This window comes from Cetorhinus maximus, chromosome 15 (genome assembly GCF_964194155.1).
Source record: "Cetorhinus maximus chromosome 15, sCetMax3.hap1.1, whole genome shotgun sequence".
NCBI classification, from domain to species: Eukaryota; Metazoa; Chordata; class Chondrichthyes; order Lamniformes; family Cetorhinidae; genus Cetorhinus; species Cetorhinus maximus.
This window is the reverse complement of record NC_135893.1, coordinates 18,936,337-18,959,713: the sequence shown is the minus strand read 5'-3', so window position 1 is coordinate 18,959,713 and position 23,377 is coordinate 18,936,337. Positions and strand designations below refer to the sequence as shown.

At 41.3% G+C, this 23,377-nt stretch overlaps 1 protein-coding gene across 6 annotated transcripts; it reads right to left on the bottom strand.

Annotated features, from left to right (window-relative positions):
* Positions 1-6,336: 6,336 nt before the first annotated feature.
* errfi1a (ERBB receptor feedback inhibitor 1a) lies at positions 6,337-23,111 on the bottom strand. 6 transcript variants are annotated; one of them, XM_078557969.1, is made up of 5 exons: positions 22,922-23,111; positions 19,963-20,105; positions 11,357-11,548; positions 10,198-10,283; positions 6,337-9,441 (listed from the first exon to the last, which is right to left on the bottom strand). In XM_078557969.1, the coding sequence occupies exons 3-5, from the start codon at positions 11,476-11,478 to the stop codon at positions 8,372-8,374; spliced, it is 1,278 nt and encodes a 425-aa protein (XP_078414095.1). In that variant the 5' UTR covers positions 11,479-11,548; positions 19,963-20,105; positions 22,922-23,111; the 3' UTR covers positions 6,337-8,371. The 6 variants fall into 6 exon arrangements, with proteins under 6 accessions (XP_078414095.1, XP_078414096.1, XP_078414093.1 ...); XM_078557970.1 differs by having other exon boundaries at positions 22,926-23,111; XM_078557967.1 differs by lacking the exon at positions 19,963-20,105 and having other exon boundaries at positions 22,922-23,110.
* Between the last annotated feature and the right edge of the window lie 266 nt (positions 23,112-23,377).

The following is a 23,377-nucleotide window of genomic DNA, read 5'->3' as shown; positions in this document are numbered from 1 at the left end:
AGCCAGATTCTACACGACTGCTGATGTGAATGAGGACTTTGTCATTGAATAAGAAAGGATTAATAATATGAAGGGCTGGAACTTGCAGCATCCAAATGTAGGTGACACATCATTGAAGCATTACTTCCCAGCACTAAAGGCTTCAGAACTTTATCACCCCCTCAGGGCCCTGTATGAATTGTGTTGCCTAAATTCATTGCCTTTTTCTGATGGACTGTAGACATACGAGCTAATGAACTGGGTAAATTGCCAGTTCCAATTGAAGGATCGAGGATTCAGCTTCAGCAAACAAATAGAATTTAAATTCAGCTAGGACAGTCGCCCCAATAAATTACATCAAGATCTTAAGGAACTGCAACAGACCAAACTCTCGCGAACAAGCAGCTTGCGCTTGTAGAGCATCCTTCATGCAATAAAGCATTTCAAGGCGCTACAGGGCCAGGTCGGGATAGGCTCCATGCCGGACCTTAGAAGTAGAATTAAGTGAGCTGATCAAGGGCATGGTCCAATGGATGGCTTTTGAGGAGGCTCTTGAGGGTAGGGAGAGGAAGAAAGTAGGAATGGGAACTCCAGAGAGGTTGAAGGCCAAATTCTCAATTGTAAAGCAGAAGAAAGAATGGTGAGTGTTTGGTGACTTAAGGGGTGAGCTGAGGCAAAAGAGTGGAGGAGGAGATTTGTGTGTGTGTGTGCGTGCGTGTATCTGTATGAATGTGTATATGTATGTGTGTCTGCATGCGTATGAGTGTGTCTGCATTCTAGCTGTGTATGTGTGTGGAACAAAGGGACAGAAGTAAGCTATTTAGCCCCTATAACCTGTTCTGCCATGAATTAGCTAATGGCTGATCTGCATCTTAACCCAATTTACCTGGCTTGCTTCTATATCCCAATCTAACAAAAATCTAAGTTTGACATTTTCAATTGACCTAGCCTCAGCAGCTTTTTGGGGGAAGAGTGCTCCACATTTCCAGTAACATTTTTATGAAGAAGTGCTTCCTAACATCAATCCTGCTCTAATTTTAAGATTATCCCCTCTTGTTCTGAACTCTCTCACCAGAGGACATAGCTTCTCTATCTACCCTATCAATACTTTAAATCATCTTAAACCCCTCAGTTATGTCATCCCTCAATCTTCTGTACTCTGGGGGGGTACAAACCTAATCCATGCAACCTGCCCTCATTCTTTTAGTCCATGTATCATTCTGGTGAATTTGTATTGTATCCCTTCAAAGGCTAATAATAATAAAGACTTGAATTGTACAGTCTTTCACAATCTCAACATGTCGTAAAGCACTTTACAACCAATGAAGTACATTTTTTAAAGTATCATAACTATTGTAATGTAGAATGTATGAATATACCCTTCCTGAGATGCAGTGCCCACTGCCCAGAACTGAATGCAATACCCCAGATGGTATCTAACCTGAGCTTTATACAACTGCAGCATTAACTTCCATTGCTTATATTCCAGGCACTTCAAGATACAGGTTAACATTTCATTAGCCTTTTTAATTTTTTTTTGTACAGTCCTCTAGATTTTAATAATTGCTGTACTAGACCCCTAAATTCCTCTGTTCCTGAGTCCTCTGCGATTCTTCGCTTCTCAACATTTAGAAAATACTCATATCTAATTTTCTTAGGTACAGGGGTGGCCTCACTCTTCCTCCACACTGAACTCCATCTGCCATAGTTTTACCCACTTAATCTTTCAGTGACCCATTTGCAACTTCCTGTTCCCTCTACACTATTTATTGTCCCACCTAACTTAGTGTCATCAACAAACTTGGATGTATGGTTCTCTATTCCTTTGTGTAAACTATTGATAAACATTGTGAAAATCTGAGACCTTTATGCAGATACCTTGGAACATCAAAAGTCACACCCTACCAATTTCAGGAGATATCCATTATCACTACTGTCTCCTATTTCCTAGCAATTCCTTACCCATATCAATAGGCTGCTCCATTTCCAAGTTTTAATTTTTTGCTAATAATTTCTGGTGTGGAACCTTAGTGAATGCTTTCTTAGTCCATATTACAAACATCCATTGACACTCCCTTATCTACCACTTTAGTGACCTCAAAAAATTCAACTAGGTTAGTTAGACATGACTTATTCTTTACAAATCATGGCTTTCTCTGATTAGTTCATATTTGTCCACATGTTCAGTCACTTTGTTTCCCACAGCAGACATTAAACTGATGGAATTATAGAATGGTTACAGCACAGAATGAGGCCAGAGATACAAAGAAAATCACAGAAAGGGAAGAACTTACTAAATTTAATACATTAAAAATAATATATTTATTATAGATTGACAAAATCTCCATGATCTGATCAAGTATTTATCCCCTTGGATTGGAAAATTCCCAATGTCACTCCATTCTCGAAGAAGGTGGGAGAGAGGAACAAGTATAGCCCTATAAAGACTTTGAAGAGATTTAATAGATGTGTTCGAGATCATGAAGGGCTTGGACAGAGTAAATAGGGAGAAACTATTTTCATTGGCAGAAGGGTCAAAAACCAGAGGACAACGATTTAAGATGAATGTTAAAAGAACCACAATAGGAAAAGCTTTTTTTACTCCTGACAGTGTGGTGGAGGCAGGTGCAATCATGCCTCTCAAAAAGAACTGTGTGTCCATGCCGGCTCTCTGCAAGAGTAACTCAGTTAGTCCCACTCCCTTGCCCTTTCCCTGTAAACCTGCAAATCTTTTTTCCAGATAATTATTCAATTCCTTTTTGAGAGATATGAGTGAATTTGCCTCCGCCACACTGTCAGGCAGTGCATTCTCAATCCTAACCACTCACTGCTTAAAAAAAGATTTTCTCCAAGTCACATTTGGTTCTTTTGCATTCACCCTAAATTGGTGTCTTATGGTTCTTGACCCTTTTGTCAATGGAAATAATGTCTCCCATCTACTCTGTCCAGACCCATCATGATTTTAAATACCTCTATCAAATCTCCTTGCAACCTTCATGGGTCTATACTGGTTCCTCTCTCCCACCTTGTTAAATAATGGAGTGACATTGGGAATTTTCCAATCCAAGGGGCCAATTGCTGGATCAGATCTTGGAGATTTGTTAATCTTCAGTCTCATTATTTTTCTCCATTTTTATTTTTTAATATATTAAATTTAGTAAGTACCCCCCTCTAATGTTTAATTTTCTTTGTTTCTCTGTATTTTAACCCTCTGCTACTGTGAAAACCGACACAACTATTTAGCAAATCTGCTGCTTCCTTATTTTCAATTAAAATATCACCTTTCTCTGCCTTTAAAGGGCCCTCAGTACCCTTAGCCACCATATTTTTCTTAATTTACTTGTAAAGACTTTTTGTGCATAAGCTTGTGTATCTATGAGTGTGTTGTGAGCGCATACGTTATAATTGCCTATGGGTATATCCAGTCAATTCCACTTATGGGCCTGGATATTAAACCCCAGCTGTTGGTTGAACCTGTTAGACCTCAGCACCTTCCAGTGACTATTGGTTTTAGATAGGGCTGCAATTGCGGTGTTGCTCTGCTTTCCTGCTAATTATGTGACACTTCCTGTAGCTTATGAGTTTGACTCTGCCCAACAGAGTGGAACTTGTTGATTACTTTTTGGGACTCTTGTTGAACATTTGCAGGCTGTTAATGATCAGTGCCATCAATGATGGGCTGCATCAATAGGTTTATTCATGAACTTTATCTGTTGCCAGCGAAACATTGGATCAGTAGCACTGCTACTGCACTCCTAAAGTTCAGCTAATATTACAGTAGGACTCTTAGTGTCTTGTCACAGGCTTAACAAGTGAAAACAGCAATTAGGTGGGTCTACACATAGTTAGGAAGGGCCTACGTTGCTTAACCTGACTTGTGCTAGCACCACTGGAAGCTACAGTTCATTTCAGTGCTCCAATATTCTGTGAGAGGGAGGGATAGGTAATCAATTAGTCAGAATCACTCTCATCATTATCCAGTGACACCAGCTGAAGGAAAAGGGAAGGGAACTAGGATTAGAGCAGACATCTCCACTTGAAGAGCTAGCTCTTGCAAATGGCGTTTGCTGTAATTTCTGGTAATTCCTTGACTGTTGGTGAAGGATTAGATTTTGCTGTAATGGCCATCATGATTCAACATGCTGTCTAACATGTTGAGGGATGGCTGCTTAGGTGAGATTCCAGAGGGGGGCATGTAATCAACTGAGTCAAGCTATCGTTTTCTCCACACATTCAGCAACTGGTGTGAGTTCCCAGGCCTAGACCATTGTGGAGTTAGGGATAGGGGAAAGAAGAGAGTGGGAGTTGAACTTAAAACACAAGAGGAAGTCAGAGGGCATCTTGTATCCAGTGCACTACTTCACAGGGAACAGAGGCCAGTTGGGTATTGCTACCTGTGTGCTGAAGTAGAAAATGGGGACAGGCTGAGCAAAGCTAAAAAGAGGAAATATTCTCCTGTATACAAGCAATGATCTCAGATAAGTCAACTGAGAGGTTCTGTGTGTGAACGTTTGAAGGCGACAAGACATATTGTGAGAGTAATTAGCAAAGCACATGGGATCTTCAGCTTCATACTAGAGGTACTGAATACAAACAGAGAGAAGTTATGCTGAACCTTAGGCCACAACTAATGTATTGCATCCAGTTCTGGTCACTACATTTTAGGATGGATGTCCTTGAGAGGATACAGAGAGAATTTACCAGCAGTGGTTCCAGGAATGAGGGATTTTAGCTGCAAGGTTAGTAGGAGAAGCTGGGGTTTTTCTTCTTGGAGCATAGGGGATTGAGGGAAGATTTGATAGATGTGTACAAGATTATGACAGATTAAGGTAAAATAGACATAGCTGATTGTACAAGGACTAGGGGTCACAGATTTTAAGTTTTGGGCAAGAGTTGCTAGAGGGATGTGAGGAAGAATGTTTTTACGCAGTGAGTGGTAATGACCTGGAACTTGCTGCCAACGAAGATGGTGGAAGTGAAGACAATTAATGATTTTAAAAGGAAATTGGACAGGCACTCGAGGGAAATAAACTTGCAGGGCTACAGGGATAGATTGGGGGAATAGGATTGACTGGATTGCTCTGCAGAGAGCCAACTTGGGCTTGATGGGCTGAATAGCCTCTTTATATGCCATAATGACTCTATGACTGTATAATGCTCAGTGTAGTATTCTGCTGCAATGTGTAATCAGATTATAATATAAGTTTGAATTGTTGCTACTGCTAAGGTGAAGATGTGCCCCTCTTTAAGGCTTAATTGTTGTTAAATGAGCACAGTCTTATGTCAATTAGATATTAATAGCTTGGTGAGTGAACAATATAGAATGGAAACGGAGATGGTTGGGTTAAGTGGTAAGATGAGAAGGTGTGCTTGAGGGCTATAGTGATATGGAGTTTAGCTATGAAAAAGGTTTATGGGTCCCTGGCCATTTAGTTACCAAGAAGCTATCTTCAATTTCACAGGTGTAAACATTCCTGGATTTTGTTACACATGCTCCTCAGGACTGCACTTAGCCTAACCCTGTCAAATTGGATTCCTTCAGCAATACAAGATAGAGCAACATATCTCCTTCCCAGTACACACTGGGCACTGGACAAAGGGAACCATTCATTCTTGTCCGGAACCGTTTGGCTCAAGTATGTGCTTCATGGGGAGGCGGAGGCGATGGCGTAGTGGTATTAATGCTAGACTAATAATCCAGAGACCCAGGGTAATGCTCTGAGGGCCAGGGTTCGAATTCCACCATGGCAGATGGTGGAATTTGAATTCAATAAAAAAAACTGGAAATAAAAGTCTAATGATGACCATGAAACCATTGTTGTAAAAACCCATCAGGTTCAATAATGTGTTGTCCTTACTTGGTCTGGCCTATATGTGACTCCAAATCCACAGCAAGTTGACTCTTAACTGCCATCTGAACAAGGGTAATCAGGAATGGGTAATAAATGCTGGCCTAGCCAGTGATGCCCACATCCCATGAATGAATTAAAAAAAACGTCTCTGATACATAGACATAGGGGAACATTCCTTTTGGACACTATCCAGCTTGTCCATGTTAAAGAGCCTACCCTGTTACATATCAGTAATATGTTATATTACTTGCCAATTAGATTACAAGAGAACAGAACAGAAATTCTATAACACACGGAGGGCAGATATTTATCCTGCATCACTGTGGGTGAACTGAGGTTGAGCAGTGGGTAGGTGAATTGTTTATCATGCATTGGGTTTAGGTCAGTAAGACTGTCACAGTAGCAAGAAATCTCCCAACTTTTGTTGGGACAGTTGAGTTGTTTACAGGCAGCACTATTTGTTAAACAACACAAAACAATTGAATAAAAATAGACATTAGGAAAGGATTTTTTAAAATAATGTAATTAATGATATCCCAATAATACTGCGCAGACCACAGGAACAAACATCATTCTGCGGCATTTCAACAAATATTATAGAAATACGATACGTTACAGCCAATGATACAAGAGCGGAATTATAGGCCTTCATTTATGTTACATGCAGTTAATTGAGTCACTAACATGTAAAACTATTCTCAAACACAAGCAACTGCACTGATCCTTCATGTAGTTCCCTAGTCATCTATCATATAAACTGATCTGCAGGTTAGTACTGAGTCTCTCACCATACTGCCCTTCATCGCCCACCCCATTTTGTTCTATTTTAGTAGCCTACTGTTTATTCACGGGTCTCCTTGTTCCCCATTTAACTCAATTCCCCATGTCTATGAGGGGGTTGTTTGAGTTCTGAGACAGCCTGTGGCTGAAGCTGCCTTGCATCTCAGTACCAACTGGCAGGGAGCTTTAACGTTGGGATGGGAAGGTCCAACATCATCACAGTCACCTCTTTCTGAATATTTTTTCCTTGTCTCTCCTCCCTTCCAGTCCACTCTTAGCTTACACTAAGTGCTGACTCAGGAGGAGGCCAAGCCTTGGATCATCTGCAGGCTTAAAGGGCAGCACATGAGCCACATGAACAAACCATATCCATCCCCAAATAGCACCCAATAGTGAAAGCAGGAACTTCTGGGAAGTAGTTGCTGGCTACTATGGACTTCACTGCTGCTGGTAGGGAGCCAAGGGCCCTGCAGCTAATCACTATTTAGGAACACACAAGGGCAGGATTAGGCTGAACTGTGATGCCCTGCTGGCCAATGAGTCACAATCACATGTAGAATGGGCACTTGGGTATGGCACCTGAGGGCAGTCGGTGGAACACATGCCAACAATCTCCTGCCCTAAAGGTGACCATCTGTAACCTTTTGTAGGTTTACATTTTTAAAATGCAGATGCTGTTTTGGGTGTACCTTAAAAAGTGTAGGTAAACGACTAGTGCTGACGAATAGCGAACACCAGATTATGAACAGATACCTAATAAGACAAGCCCATCCTCCCGTGCTGCATTCATGGCTGTATCAGTTCCACTCAAAACAGGAAGGGCACACCCTCAGGCGCAGAGGCAGAAATGACAGTGAAAAGATTATTAAACTTTTAACAAAATGGATCACTGACTCCATTCTCTCTGACCATCGGCTGCTTCACCTCCCCAACACACATGCTGTGAATTATTGGGGAGGGGGATAAAGGGGCAGAGACATGAACTTGTGGCAGTTTCTGTGCTTAAAAACTTTTAATCAAATCCCTTCACTTTAGCATAATACTTTTCACTTAAAATAGTTAAGTGAGAGGTGACCTTCATTGAGCATCCCTGAGCTGGATTGATATTAAGCATGATCATCTGTACACTGCCCACTAACAATTGTTGCAGTTCTTACTCACAAGAGTCTCTGGACAGTTAGATAATAAATCACAAAAGTTTCGGTCATAAAAATATAGTCTTGATTGTGTTTTGCTTATTTCACATGAGATTCACTGCCTGGGAAGGGCCTCCACGTCCGAAATGAATGTTATGCTTTCTCCGAGGTATAAGGCATTGTGCTCAATGTGTTGTGCCTGGTTCACTGTCTGTTGCAAAGTTCCAAAAAGTAGATAAAGTGCAATAAAAACAACACCAATCATGAAACGTTCTGGTGAAAAGGTCTACTGTAAAACTACTGTACAGGCAACCTGGACACTGACTGGTTCAAGGGCCTCGGGTTTTGCAGTGACTGATAAGTTAAATTCCACTTTTATTACATTGAATTTTTGCTGGTTTTGAGATCACATTCTGTGATTCCATCTATTTTTCTATGGAAACTGCAAACCAATGGCCTTGATTATCCTGGGACTATCCCTTGCTGTTGCCATTTTTTTGTTGACCCTCTGAGAGACATTAAAATCTAAGGAGATTCTACATAGGCAACAGGTTTCCGTTTTACTGTCTCCGGCTTGGTCAATGCAAATGTCTTGAAGCTCTCTGCTGTGCAATCATTTGATTCCTATGTGCCCTGGGCCTCCACAAAGTATTTCTGAAACTTGTCCAGGTAGGGAGGCCTCTCAGGGAGCAGGTAGTAGTGTGTAGAGCTCACCTTCCTCCCATCTTCCATAATCGGTAAAATGCATGGCACCCTTGTGCCTGCCGCATCATTGCTCTGCCGCTGCAGGACTTTGTTGCTGACATATTTAGGATCAGGTGCAAAGCTTCGTGTGGGTGGCATCACTCCATTGAGGTAGGCCGGGAGGCTTTTAGGACTTGGGGTGCGCGAGTTATTTCTGGACAAAGGTTCCCGTGGAGGAACCTTTGGTGGCCTGTCCTCGTCACAGTACATGCCTGACATCACCTCTGCAGACCATCTCCGGTAATCATGTTTCACTGGCCGTGGGGGTATGGGGACTCGAGGAGGGACCTCAGGCTTCACCTTGCTGGAGTTTGGTGATAAGCGTAATAAGCAGGTTTGATTCTTCAACACAACAGGTTTGTTGTAAGATCCAGCAGGACCTGAATGTGAACGTCGTAATTTGCGGTGAGGCTGAACAGGTTTCTCAGCAACCTCTATGTTTTCCAGGTTAGTATCTTTCACCATATGACAACTTGTTAACAACCCAGTGCTGTTAACACTTTCTGAGTAGGCATAGTTGGTCTGCCCACACCCACGGAAGCTCCTTCTGCTTGGAATACTGTACCTGAAGCTCAGCGGCCTGCAGTCCTGCAAAAGGGAGTCAGTTTCAGAGCTCGTAATGGATTCGACCTCACTGTCAACATCGTCGAAAGGCACATCACCAGTGACAGGCAGCGGAGGGAGTGGCTTAGAGCTTCGGTCACTGGTACACCCAGAATTAGTTGGTGGAGTTACCCCTTTCACTGGTGTTTGAGGTGGTGACAGTATAGTGCTATTCACAGAGAGTCTCTTAAACGGGGAGAGCAGCTGATCTTTCTCCGACTGTACAAATGGTTCCTCGCTGTTGGGCATTTTCAGAGGAGGTGGCCTCAGCTTGTGGAAGGTTGATCTGAGGCAACTCCCAAAACAACAGTGGCTGTTCAGCCCAAGCGGCTCAATTTCTTGCCCTGCTGGAGGAGGAAAAAATAATTTTAAAAATTTAAATGCTTGTAACACCATTTTTTCCCCCCTGGCTTCCAAAGGCTCAGGCTTTTTCTGGGGTCTGGGCTCCACAGCTCCACTAAAGCAACCATTCTTCATGTGTGAGCCTGGCCAAGAGTGCCAGCATGTGGTTCAATGAATCACTGGACAGCGATCATTAGCAGAAGCCCTCGTCAGAAGCATAAATGTCAATGGTAAAGCTGAATGGAGATAAGCTGACTTAGCATAGAACCAGGCACAAAGCCTGTGACTTTGCCAGTCTGTATGGATAAATATTACAACAGGTAGGAGCTTACTCACTGAGGCATGAGGGAACAAAAGCAGTTATTTAAATACACAGATTTTAACATTTAAATTCAGTTTTGTGGTCGGCACAGCACCAGCAAGGCTGTTATTTATTGTCCAATGCTAGTTGTTCTGAAAAGTTGGTGTCGACTCTTCTTGAATCATTGGTAGCGGGTTTTGATGCAACCGAGTGATATGCTAGCCACTTCAAAAGACAATTAAATCAACCATTTTGCTGTGGTACTGCAGTCACATTATAGATCAGACCAGGTAAGAATGGCAGGTTTTCTTCCCTCAAGGATATTAGTGAGCTAGTTAGGGTTTGTATGACAATCTGACAGCTTCACAGTCACTTTTACTGACACCAGTTTCTTTTCAAAACAAAATAATTCTAATTCTTAGACTTTGATGAGTGTACTCCATTGGGATGGGATACATACGGTTGGTTGAAGTTATGATGTAGGGCTGTTGATGGGGAGCAGCATTCAAAGCGCAGGTCATAGCTGTGGGGTCCGTATAGTAGATGCTGAAATCACAGAAAAACACAATGTTCATCACGATGTCTGAGTGAACCTCCAATCACTAGAATATTTCAGACTACAAAAGGCCTTTCAGCCCCTTTGATTCTATACATCCAGGACAGAAATTCCCATCCACCTCTCCCCATTATGACTCCAATTACTTCTCAAATGAGCCCAGTGTTCTGGCCCCACCAGGTGGCCTCAATCCAGCCAACAATTATTCCAAGTAAAGCAGTACTTCCTGATCCTGTACTGTGGGGAACCCAATCGTAATATTCAGATTTAGTTCTTTCCTGTTAAATACCTCTTTTAAAGGCTTAAGAGTCTGAGTTTATCTTTAGAGCTAATCTCCTATGATTCCAGGGATAGGTTCTGTTATTCTGCTCTATACTGCAAAAACCCCTTGTGTTATACCTAGAACTGAACCCAGTACTCTAAATGAGTCCTGACCAGGGTCCTTTATTTATAGTGTCATTATGGCCCCTGCAGATACAAACTCAAATGATGTGGCAATATTTCCCAGCATTCTACTTATCGTGTTTAGATAAAACATGACCAATAAATCAATATTACAACTCTCTACCTCCTTCTTGCCAAATTCTTCTTCAGCCATGGATTGTATATGGTTCCCATTCATTCTCCTGGGATGCAGTACCTACACTTGTTTTCACTGAACTTTATTTACCTCTGATCAGCCCAGATGCAAACCCAATTAAGGTTTTCTTTTGCACAAGACCATGTCCATCTCTACAGAGTCCCTGAGTTTGGCGTTATACATGAATTTAATCACTTTTGCATTGTAACTGTAATCTCAAAGACCCCCAGGGCAGCCTCCTAAACACCCCACCAAGGACAGGAGGGGGGTCCTAGCACAGATCCAACACCACCATATTAGTGTTTTAACCTTGATATTCATAGACCTTAAGTTTGTCAAGACATCTCATCGATTACTTTTACCAAGTCTTTTAGAAGCCATACTAACACTACATGGCCTCCCTCAATTTGATATCTCTCTGCCTCAAAGAAATCTTAAGATGCCCCCTCTCAATTCCAAATGGTGCTGTGTTAAGGTACTCACTTGTCCAAGGTGCTTGATTGATTCCAGCAACTTTTGGCATTGATGACATCGTGACTGCCGCACATGAAGCAGTTACTCAGTGGATTGCGAATCTCCTGTGCTGCTAGTCCAGCGCTCGACATGGTGACAATTTTGGGAATGCACCAATCCTTTAAAGTCTCTGTGTTCTCAAGTTAACAGGGTATTGCATTTCTTGACAAAGAGAGAGGGGATTCTGGAATTATTCATTGATTTATTCTTCCTCAATAATGTCACAGCTAACAGACTGCAGGATTCACCCTACCCCATCAAGATACATCAGTTGGTGAGGCTCCCTTTTAGGATACCACATTTGGCTTCTGATGAAAAAGGTAAGCATCTATAACATTAGCCCATCCTTTCTCTTTATAAATACTGACAGACCTGCCTTCATTTTTCAGAAATTTGTTTTGTTTGACATACCATGAACTCAATATTTACACAAACAGGATCAGATTGGATAGATGGGTCCCTTGGAAACAGTATTAAACAACCACACTTTATGTTATTGTGGGGTGATGGCGTGGATGCTTTATGAGATGCACTATGGTTTTTCTGACCATGTATGATGTTGGACTTCGAAGAGCAGAGAAAATTTGGGAGGATAAAAATAGTTATAATGTTAATAATTTATTTTAAAAACTGGAAAATTTCAGATAAAGTGAGTTAAAGTCAGAATACAGGAGCTGTAAAACATTTGAAGGACCAGAACTCATACTAGAATGAAGCTTCATGCTGTCATCCAGCATCCACCCCTTTGATTTACCAACACATCTGTTAACATCCCCACCACCAATAGGGGACAAATTCCACAAGTTGAGATCCTGGAATGGAGTGGGATTCAGCGCAATGAGGCTTGATTTCAACACAGGGAGGATGAAAAGTGTGCAGGATGATGGATTAAGATCATGAGAGGAACAAGACATGAAAGTAGAAAGGAGTGCTGGCCATAATGATATTCATATAATAGAGAAGTAGAAAGATCGAGAGTTAGGAGGAGGCAAGAGGTTCTTGTCTGACTACTTTCATGGTGTGAGACCAGTTACATTCCAAATGCAGACTGCTCTTCAACTGGATCATTCAGCCCTGATATTAACGGTTGAAACAGTCAGATGCCAATTATTTTACATAAAGAAAATTCCAAAATTAAGTTATTTGCTAGGGTATCTGATAATTTATACTGTTGGAGAGGCTTTAAAGGAACTTCACTGATAAAAAGCACCAGACTTTGTAAGGTAAGAACCATAAATTTCAATATTCTAAATTCAGACAGAGAGTGACCTTTTGGTAGAGAGGGCAGGGATGTTAGAGGGAGTGGCACATAACTGTGACACTGCAATAGACTGTCTGCTGGAGAAGTGACCTCATTTCCTTTCTGTCAGATGAGTTTGCATGAGAATTAAATCTGTTAAAAATGAGGATGTTGGGAGCAAAGAGAGGAATATTGACATAGAAGGGGAAAACTGAGTCATAGAATAAGAAAGGGCATGAAAGGACAGTATAACTGATGTCAGTATAACTGATGTCAAGAGACAGTTAGGAATGTTAGTGGAGAGAGAGAAATAGGGAAAAGGTGACTATGTGGGGTTGAGGGACGCAGTGAGAAAGTGAGATGGAGGGATTGCAAAGCACTCTTACTCAGGAGGTTAAGCTAACAAAATGTTTCTACATTCTAATTAGCAGTTCGTAAGTGGCACAGTGATCAAGAACACAAACTGGTCACTGTACATAACCAGCTAGAAATTCTAGAGATGAATTGACAGCACAGATAGAAATAAATATGTATGATCTGATAGCTATTACAGAACATGACTGCAGGATCACAAAGACTGGGACCAGAATATTCAAGGGTACATGACATTTAGGAGGGATAGGAAGCTAGGAAAAGGTGGAAGCGTATCTCTGTTAATTAAGGATGGCATTGGTACGTTATACCAGTATGATCTTAGTTCTGGAGATCAAGATGTATAATCAGTTTAGGCAGAGATGAGAAACGGTAAATAAGAAGTCACTTGTGGGAGTGGTTTATAGGCTCCCTAACAGTAACCACACTGTAGGAAAGGGTATACGGGAAGAAATAATGGGGGCTTGTAAGTAATTGTGGGTGATTTCAATCTGCATACAGATTGGACAAATCAGAAAGGCAAAGGTAGCCTGGATGATGAGTTCATAGAGTGTTTTCAGGACAGTTTCTTAGAGCAGCATGTCTTAGCACCAACCAGAGAGCAGGATATTCTAGATCTGCGCAATGAGACAGGATTAATTACTGACCTCAGTGAAGGTGCCCCTAGGTAGCAGTGATCATACTATGATTGAGTTTGAGGGAGAGGGAAGTGGATCTAAGACTAGTGTTTTAAACTAAAATAAGGGCAATGATGAGGGCATGAAGACTAAAGCTAAAATGAACTGGGAAATCAGGTTAAAGGATAGGTCAGCAGGGATGCAGTGGTAGACATTTAAGGAGATATTTCAGAATACTCAGAAAAGATACATTCCAATGAGAAAAAAAGACTCTTAAGACAAGGGCACTGCCTGTGGCTAACTAAATAATAGTCGTTTGGTAATACACTACTTGAGTATCACTGAAAAAAAGAGACATTTTATGTCAAAGCTTTTTTGCTTGCATTCATCAGGACAATTTGCAAGAAAATACCAATGGCAACACTTCTACTAATCAGAGTCCACTTGCCAACCAAACAGCACTCTCTTCTCATACAGTATAAATATGTTGTTTCCCCCTGACATTGGCATTTTCTTGCAAATTGTCCTGATGAGTGCAAAATGAAAAGCTTTGACAAAAATTCTCTTTTATCAGCAATGCTAACTAAAGAAGCCAAAGATAGTATTAAACTGAAAGAAAAAATGTATAATTCCACAAAGATGAGTGGCAGGTCAGAAGGTTGGACAGATGATAAAAAACAGCAAAGAATGACTAAAAGATTAATAAGGAGGGAGAAATTAGAGTACAAGAGAAAAGTAGCTAGAAATATAAAAATAGATAATAAGAGTTTCTAGAGGTATTTAAAAAGCAGACTAAGTAAAGTGAGCTTTAGAGAGAGAATGAGGAATTAATAATGGAAAATAAGGAAATGGCGAATTAATTGAACAGAGGATTGGAAAACTGCCAATGTAACACCCTTATTCGAAAAGGGAGGGAGACAAGAAACAGGTAACTATGGGCCAGTTAGCTTAACATCTGTCATTGGGAAAATGTTAGAGCTTATTATAAAAGATGTAATAACAGAGCATTTAGAATTACATAATCTAATCTTAATCTCTATCTAGTCAGCATGGCTTCATGAATGGGAAATCATGCCTGACAAATTTATTAGAATTCTTTTGAGGAGGTAACTAGCAGGATAGATAAAGGGGAACCAGTAGATGTAATATATTTGGATTTAGAAAAGGCATTCGATAAGGTACTGCACGTAAGGCTACTTAATAAGATAAGAGCCCATGGTGTTGGGGGTAGTATATTAGCATGGATAGAGGATTGCCTCACTAATAGAAGACGACAAAGAGTTGGTCAAGGGGGGCATTTTCAGGATGGCAACCTGTAACTTGTGCAGTGCAACAGGGATCAGTGCTGGGGCCTCAATCATTTACAATATATATTAATGACTTAGATGAGGGAAGTGAATGTATTATCATCACCACAAAAATAGGTGGAAAGGCAAGTGGTGAGGATGACACAAGGAATCTACAGAGGACCATATGGACAGGTTAGGTGAGTGGGCAAAAAAGTGGCAGATGGAATTTAATGTGGGAAAATGTGAGGTTATGCACTTTGGCAGGAGAATAGAGTAGCTGAATAGTATTTAAATGGAGAAAGACTGCAGAAGGTTGCTGCACAGAGGGATTTGGGAGTCCTTGTGCATGAATCCCAAAAAGTTAACATACAAGTTCAACAGGTAATAGGGAAGGCAAATGGAATGTTGGCCTTTATTTCAAAGGGAATGGAGTATAAAAATAGGGAAGTCTTGCTAAAGCTATACAGGGCACTAGTTAAACCACACCGAGAATACGGTGAACAGTTTTGGTCCCCTTATCAAAGGAAACATATACTGGCATTTGAGGCTGTCCAGAGAAGGTTCGCTAGGTTGATTCCGGGTATGGAAGGATTTTCTTCTGAGGAGAGGATAAGCCTGTACTCATTGGAGTTTAGAAGAATGAGAGGTGACCTTATTGATTCTTAGAGGGCTTGACAGGGTCGATGCTGAGAGGTTGTTTCCCCTTGTGGGAGAGTCTAGGACCAGAGGGCATAATCTCAAGAGTAAGGTGTCACCCATTTAAAACAGGGATGAGGGGAAATTTCTTCTCTGAGGGTAGTTAATCTGTGGAATTCTATACCGCAGAGGGCTGTAGCAGCTGGGTCGTTAACTATATTCAAGGCGGAGATAGACAGATTTTTAATCATTAAGGGAATCAAGGGTAATGGGGAAAAGGCAGGAAAGTGGAGTTGAGGATTATCAGATCAGCCATGATCTCATTGAATGGCAGAGCAGACTCGATGGGCCAAATGGCCTAATTCTGCTCCTACGTCTTATGGTCTTATATTTTGCGTCTGTCATCATTGTAAAGGATACAGTTGTGAATCAGGGAGGTGAAAAGGAGGGAGGAACTTAAAACAATTACAATCGCCAGGGAAAGGTTACTGTGATAATTATTAGAACTAAAAGCTGACAAGTCCCCAGGTTCTGATGGACTTCATCGTAGATCTTAAAAGAAGTGGCTGCTGAGGTAGTAGATACATTGGGTTTAATTTTCCAAAATTGCCTAAATTCTGGAAAGGTCCCATCAGATTGTAAAATAGCGAATGTGACTCCTCTATTCAAGAAAAGAAGGGGGCAGAAAGCAGGAAACTATAAACCAGTTAGCTTAAAATCTGTCATAGGGAAATTGCTGGAATCTATTATTAAGGAGGTTACAGTGGGCACTTAGTAAATCTCAATGCAATCAAGCAGAGTCAATGTGGTTTTACGAAAAGGAAGTCATGTTTGACTAATTTGTTGGAATTCTTTGAGGAAGCAACAAGCAACCTGGATAAGGAGGAACCTGTGGATGTGCTGAATTAGATTTCCAGAAGGCATTTAACAAGGTGCCACATCAAAGGTTACTTTGCAAAATAGGAGCTCATGGTAAAGGGGTAACAAATTAGCATGCATCGAGGATTGGTTAGCTAACAGGAAGAAGAGAGTAGGGATAAATGGGTCTTTCGGGATGTAACAAGTGGAGTGTCACAGGGATCAGTGCTAGGGCCTCAACTATCTACAATCTATATCAATGGCTTTGATGAAGGAACCGTATGTATGGTTGCTAAATTTGCTGATGACACAAAGATAGGTAGGAAAGTATGTTGTGAAGAGGACATAAAGAATCTGTAAAAGGACATGGATAGATTAAGTAAGTGGGCAAAAATTTGGCAGAAGGGAGTATTATGTAGGAAAATGTGAACTAGTCCACTTTGGTAGCAAGAATAGAAAAGCAGCATATTATTTAAATGGGGAGAGATTGCAGAACTCTTGAGGTACAGAGGGATCTGGGTGTTCTGGTCCATGAATCAGAAAAAGTTAACCTGCAAGTGCAGCAAGTGATTAAGAAGGCAAATGGAATGTTTTTGTTTATTGCAAGGGAAATGGAATATAAAAGTAGGGATGTTTTTCTATAGTTATACAGGGTGTTGGTGAGACCACATCTAGAGCCTCTTTATTTAAGAGAAAATATAAATGCATTAGAAGCAGTTCAGAAAAGGTTCACTTGACTGATACCTGGGATGATGGGTTTATCTTAGGAGGAAAGATTGGATAGGCTGGGCCTATATCCATTGGAATTCAGAAGATTGAGAGGTGATCCTATCGAAACATAAGATCCTGAGGGGACTGGACAGGGTGGATGCTGAAAGGATGTTTCCCCCTGTGGGAGAGACCAGAACTAGGGACACAGTTTAAAAATAGGGGGTCTCCCATTTAAGACGGAGATGAGAAGAAATTTTTTCTCTCAGAGGGTTGTGAATCTTTGGAATTCTCTTCCCCAGAGAGCAGTGGAGTTAAGGCCAATGGAATATTTTTAGGACAGAGGTAGACAGATGCTTAACTAACAAGGGAGCCAAAGGTTATCGGGGGTAGGTGGAATGTGGAGCTGAGGCCACAATCAGACCAGCCATGATCTTAGTGAATAGCAGAGCAGGCTGGAGTGGCCAACTGGCCTATTCCTGCCCCTAATTTGTATGTCTGTATTTCCTGTACATAGCATGTGGCAGAACCATTAGAAAATACAGATGGAAAAATGACTAATCAAGCCTATGAAGGTCACTCCATCCCACACAGCCGGTATACCTGCAGCATCAGCAAGTCTCTCCAGCCCCTGGGGGCAAGTCTCCCAGTTATCATTATGATTAATTGTGAGCAATCATACTTTGCAGATTTTAAACTAAAGCAAAGGTGTTCAGATTTTTTGCCCACGGCTCTCTGTCCATAGCCCCATCTTTACCCAAAAGAAAGCAGAGGGCCCTGGATGAAAGGGAAGGCTGCAGTTGGCACTAAAGGGTTGAACTGGGTCTTATTTTGTCTGCTGAAGGAACAGCAATACAGAAACGGAACCAGTGCAGGCAAGAACTGGAAGTCTTTACTGTAGTGTGACTCACCCGTATACTGCAGAGGATAGTTGTACAAATTTTACAATTATAGCATGCTCTTGGTATCCATCCACTAAAATAAATGGACACACATTTGCAGATTATCATCCTGATCTACCACTGCTTAAAACCCTATTTTCCCACCACTCTTGCCTAGTGGCCAAGGATCACTACCACGAACAGGATTTTATATAACTAGCTTTTTTATTTCTCAGTACTTGCTACCTCCAAGGATGGCGACACTACAGCACTACTCAGCCAATGGCAATCTCCATCAGCAAATGCACCCTGACCTTCACTTACCATTGACACAACCCCTAGTGTCTACACCGTGCTGAATGCAACCCCTAAACAAAAATTTAGTAGCTAACATTTTTTTTTTTAAATCACTGCTCCTAACGGGTTCATATCCCTGCTTCTGTTGAAGGTGTTGCCTCTCACTGGAGTAATGTAGGTAGAAATTCTGCTGCCTGCACCATAGAGTCTGAACCAGAGATTTTCTCCGTGGACAGGGGGTGTATGGATAATCATGTGAAACCACAGGGTGCATTCACATTCCTTTTAATATTAAAAAATACACATCAGAATCTTGCTTTACTTTAAATGGCCTGCATTGGTTCCTTTCAGGATGTCTGTGTTACACACTTTGCCCACTGTTATCCTGAACCCTTTCCAGCATCTTGGAATAAGGCTTCTGCATGAAACAGGTGAAGATCTGGCCACCCATAAGGAAGCCCCCAAGGAAAATGAAGGGAGGTACAAATGGGTTGGGAAGCACAATGCAACAATTTAAGCTACCATCAACTTACTGCCCAGTAGAATGACAATATTGACCAGAGTGTTATTTCAACTGTGTGGGTATCACAGCTAGACCTGGGACTGTCCTCACCTGGCACCCACTTTTGGCTCATTTTTTGCCTCTCTCTAGCCCAGCACCCCACAAAGTCGCCAAGGCTGAGATTGAGGCCAACTCATCTCAGACTGGTGGTAGGACCAGAGACCGAGGCCTGCTGATCTGTATAACACAGGTGATGTGTGTTTACCCATTGAACCGTCATGAGGGAATATCGCAGATTGGGCGGTGTGATACCATTGAATCTCAGAACATTCTGAGTCCCATGGTGAGGGTCGAGGGTGAAATTTTCTAATGTGGAAAAACATGTCAATGTTTAGTTGGTCAGAAATGATCAGTGGTTTAGGATCATTCAACAGTGGTCAGAATCTCCTTCACTTTAGGGAATATTTGCACATATTTTGATTGACTCTGCCACTGCTACGGTTTAATTATGGCATCCTGCTTATTCTGTACAATACCAAGGCACAACCTGATTGATGCAAAGCTTTATATTGTAAGATAAAAGCAAAATACTGCGGATACTGGAAATCTGAAAGAAGGGTCTGAGGAAGGGTCATACAAACTTGAAATGTTAACTCTGTTTCTCTCTCCACAGATGCTGCTAGATCTGCTGAATTTTTCCAGCATTTTCTGTTTTTGTTTCTGGTTTTATACTGTAAGGTTGGAAATGGGTGAAATTTAAAAACTTTAAGCAAGTGTTGTTTAATGAATAAACTGCTAATTCAGGCAGTATACAAATGCGTATTTTTAAAATCATTTTTGGGATGTGCGATTTGTTGGCAAGGCCAGCATTTATTGCCCATCCAGAGTTACCCAGAGATCTTAGAGAAGGCACAGGCATTGTGTTAGTGGGCACACCACACCAGGGATTGTAAATAAGGTCACGTGGCTCCCTCCAGGTATTTGCAACCCAAATAAGGACATGATTATTGCACATTTCTTGCAACTGGCTTTGTAACAAATGCCTGTTTCTTCAGAATTACACTTTAAATATCCAATGCTATCTGCTGGTGGAGGTAGGAGGGATGATGTTTGGAGAATAACGAACATTGCCAATTAGGTAAGGGAAAATATATTGAAGTGCTTGCTCCTGATTACCTGGTAACTTCTGCTGGATGTTGTGCGAGGACACAATCATACTCATCATGATAAAATAGCTTGCCAACAGTGTCTAGGCCCACATGTGAGGTATGGCTACTTGGGTGACATGCCAGAGGGGATTTGGCAAGATTCTGCGCCTGCTGGCAACAAAATCGGTGATGAAAAAAAAATCCCACAAGGGCAGAACACAAAGCACGAGGAATCCTGAACTGAAAGAAGCAAATGCACATCTTCAAACTGCCCAAGTGCTGTATCTCATCCTCATACACACACTCCAAAATCATAGGGATTGTCAGATGCTGAATGATATGTTTGTGGCCCAGACTGTCATGTCCCACTTAATTCACCAAGTTTGATGCAACCTAACTGAGTGGAAACTGCAGCCAATACTGGGGCTGTTACTCATTTTTTCAAATTGGATGTTTTCCTTGCAACCCTATGCTTAATTTCTGTTACGTTGGCAATGTAGGTACTTAAACTTCACTTATTATAGCTTCAAAAAAAAAACTTGAAATGTTAAACCCCATACCTCACTTTAAGTATCGTAGCCAAAATCTATAAAGTGGTTGGCCCCAGTTACCCTCAGTGTTTACACCAGGGGCTTGTCTTCATTATTTCAGACTCAAAAGATGAACCAACCAATGAGAAAAAAGTGTAGTGACTGTGACTGCTGATAGCAGGTCTGTCACGATAGCAGGTCTGTCACGCCTGGGAGTGTCGGGAAGCTTGCAATTTCCTTTCCTAGTGTGAGTACATCATTCTAATCTCCATTACATTGCCTGAGCAGTGCTTTTTATGACTAGTCTTGATGAAGCAATGACAAAGGGTGTGAGTAATAACATCAATAATGTCTTACAATTCCAATGTGGGTGTTCCAGTTTATTGAGACCCATCAGGAAAAACAAAACCTCAATCACACAAGCTTATGGCCACTGAATATGTTCATAGTGAAACTTCCTGTCTGAAAGCAGGGTTTGACAGTCAACTGTACCATGAAAGGTCAGTAGCAGCAGTTTTAATAACTCAAAATAAAAATTTGCAGGGCTATGGGGACTAATTGAACAGCTGAAAGAGCTGACACGGAAATGATAGGCTGAATGGTCTCCTTCTGTGCTGTAGGATTCTATAATCCAATGACACTCAGCTCTTGCTCCCAAATTAAACACAGTTCTTTAAGTATTATAATATGCTATTATTTATTGTAGTGTTAAGTTCCCTTTTAAGAACACCTTTACGTTTTAAAAAATATCAAGATTTCAAACTGCCATGGCTGGCAGATTTGGGGGGGTGGTGAGACAAAACTATGGATTTGAGTTTTATTCTCTGGATTATTAGTCCAGTAACATAACCACCATACTACCATAGGGGAGGAGTAGTTGAAATCAGTGTTCCTACTCTTAATCTCTATCTAGTCACCCCTGCTAGAGATACTGGCAGATAGCAGGTGAGGACAGTATCAGACACTGATATAATGCTTCCATCCCAACAGCCAAACACCTGTTGATATTTAATGCCTACCTTCCAACATTAAGAACAGCTACTCAATTGGAATACCGGGGAAAGGAGCAATAAGCAACAGTGGATACATACACTGGTGAGGAAACTGGGACATAAATCTGTAGGACAATTGGACTCTGGGTCAGTGTCAGAACACATGCTTTGAGCTGCTACCTAAATATTCTCATCCAGTTAGTGTTGGAGCTCAGTACAGCCTGGGAAGCCATGTATGGTTTGTCATCAGTTTTTAAATTTACTAGGGCCATATGTTCACAGCTAGTCCCTGCTTCAGAGGGCTAGAAATTGATCATCATCTTAAAATGGAATTTACAGGGGTATTTTGGAACAGGTCCAGTAACAGCAGAGCCCAGACTAGTTAAACTGTATCGTTTGGTTCCTGTAAACAGACCGTTAAAAACTGGGCAGCTGAGAGTAGCCGTTTTAAATCGTCGGTCACTGAACAGTTTGAGAGTAGAGACGGACACCTTGTCTTACAGTTGACTGAAGGGTAAAACTGGTTTTCGTCTCAGGAGAAACTAGGTGGGAAGAGATGCGTTTCTAACTTACTCCAGACCTTCAGCCCTGTCCTCAGTAATCCTTTGATAACTGAAGCCTGCAGCAATCACACCACTGGAAGACATCCCATGGATTTGAAAAGCACTCTCCAAAACATTTAGAATTAGTGAACTGATATAATAGTTCCCAAAATAACTACTATTTAAAACGATCAGCAGACGCTCGGGCAGCGCTGAGTGTTTCGCTGTAGAACTGATTTAATGCTATCTGTGGAGGAACCCGATTTGATCAGAAGACATACATGATGGGCTGGACAACCCCCTACGTTCACTGTACAGTTGAGTGTCCACCTAGATCCTGATAACATTAATTGGTTGACACCAAAAAGAGTTAGATCCTGGTAACAGGTTAATATAACCACAGCAAAATCCAGTCACTTTACACACCGACTCAGACCCCACTCAGCTGCAAACAACGTTAATATCGGTGATAAAGGTAGTAGAGCCAAATAGAAAGTAGAATTCTAATATATAAAACCCCGGAATTAATACTAAATAGGCTTTTTTAGTATTTTTAAAAATTCGCTTGTAACATTATTGCAAAAGATAGTTTCTTCGGAAAGTGATCACAAAAGTTTTGAAATGGTGTAAAACTCTTGCTGTAGTTCAGGTTATACATTAAAATGATCGGAGTGGCTCAGGGCTAATAATTTATAGTGGGTTCTGTTCATCCAGCACCACAATATACAAAATATCCTGTATCTTGAAGAATATTGTAGTTACAACAAAGGAATTAGCCGCGAATTTGAGCAGAAGCAGGAAGCGTTTAAAGATGACAGAATGATAAAAAGCAAAGCGTGATCTTAAAAAAATACTGGAATCATCAATAGGTTAACAGGAGGGAGAGGAAAAAAAACGAGCATTGAACGGGGTCTGAAACTCACCTACCTCCTGGTCAGTTTCACGGGACAGGAAATCCGGCGCAAATTCTCCAACTAACTACCCCGACTCTGCAGCGGTGAATACCACAACATATCTCTACACTACGTTCTATCGTTCCTACTTGTCCTGGATCCTGACTCTAATTAAATGTTTCTCTGTTGCAATGTGCCCCGCAGTTTGCTTAATAAGGCGGGCTCTGAATCCTGATGTCACCATGAAGTGGGATCAAGACATATCCCCGCCCACAGCCTGCAGTCAGCACGCTTACTTACCTCTGCTTAAAGGGGAACACCCACAAACAGCTAGAGATCAACACCTCAAACTTAAACCGGCAATAGCTTGTCCTTCATCTATTATTTATATATATATATATATATATATATATATAGAAGCTTTCTAAAACTTCTTTATCTGAGAGCATCGGAGGGAGGAGACAAATGAATGCTTTTTTTACTATT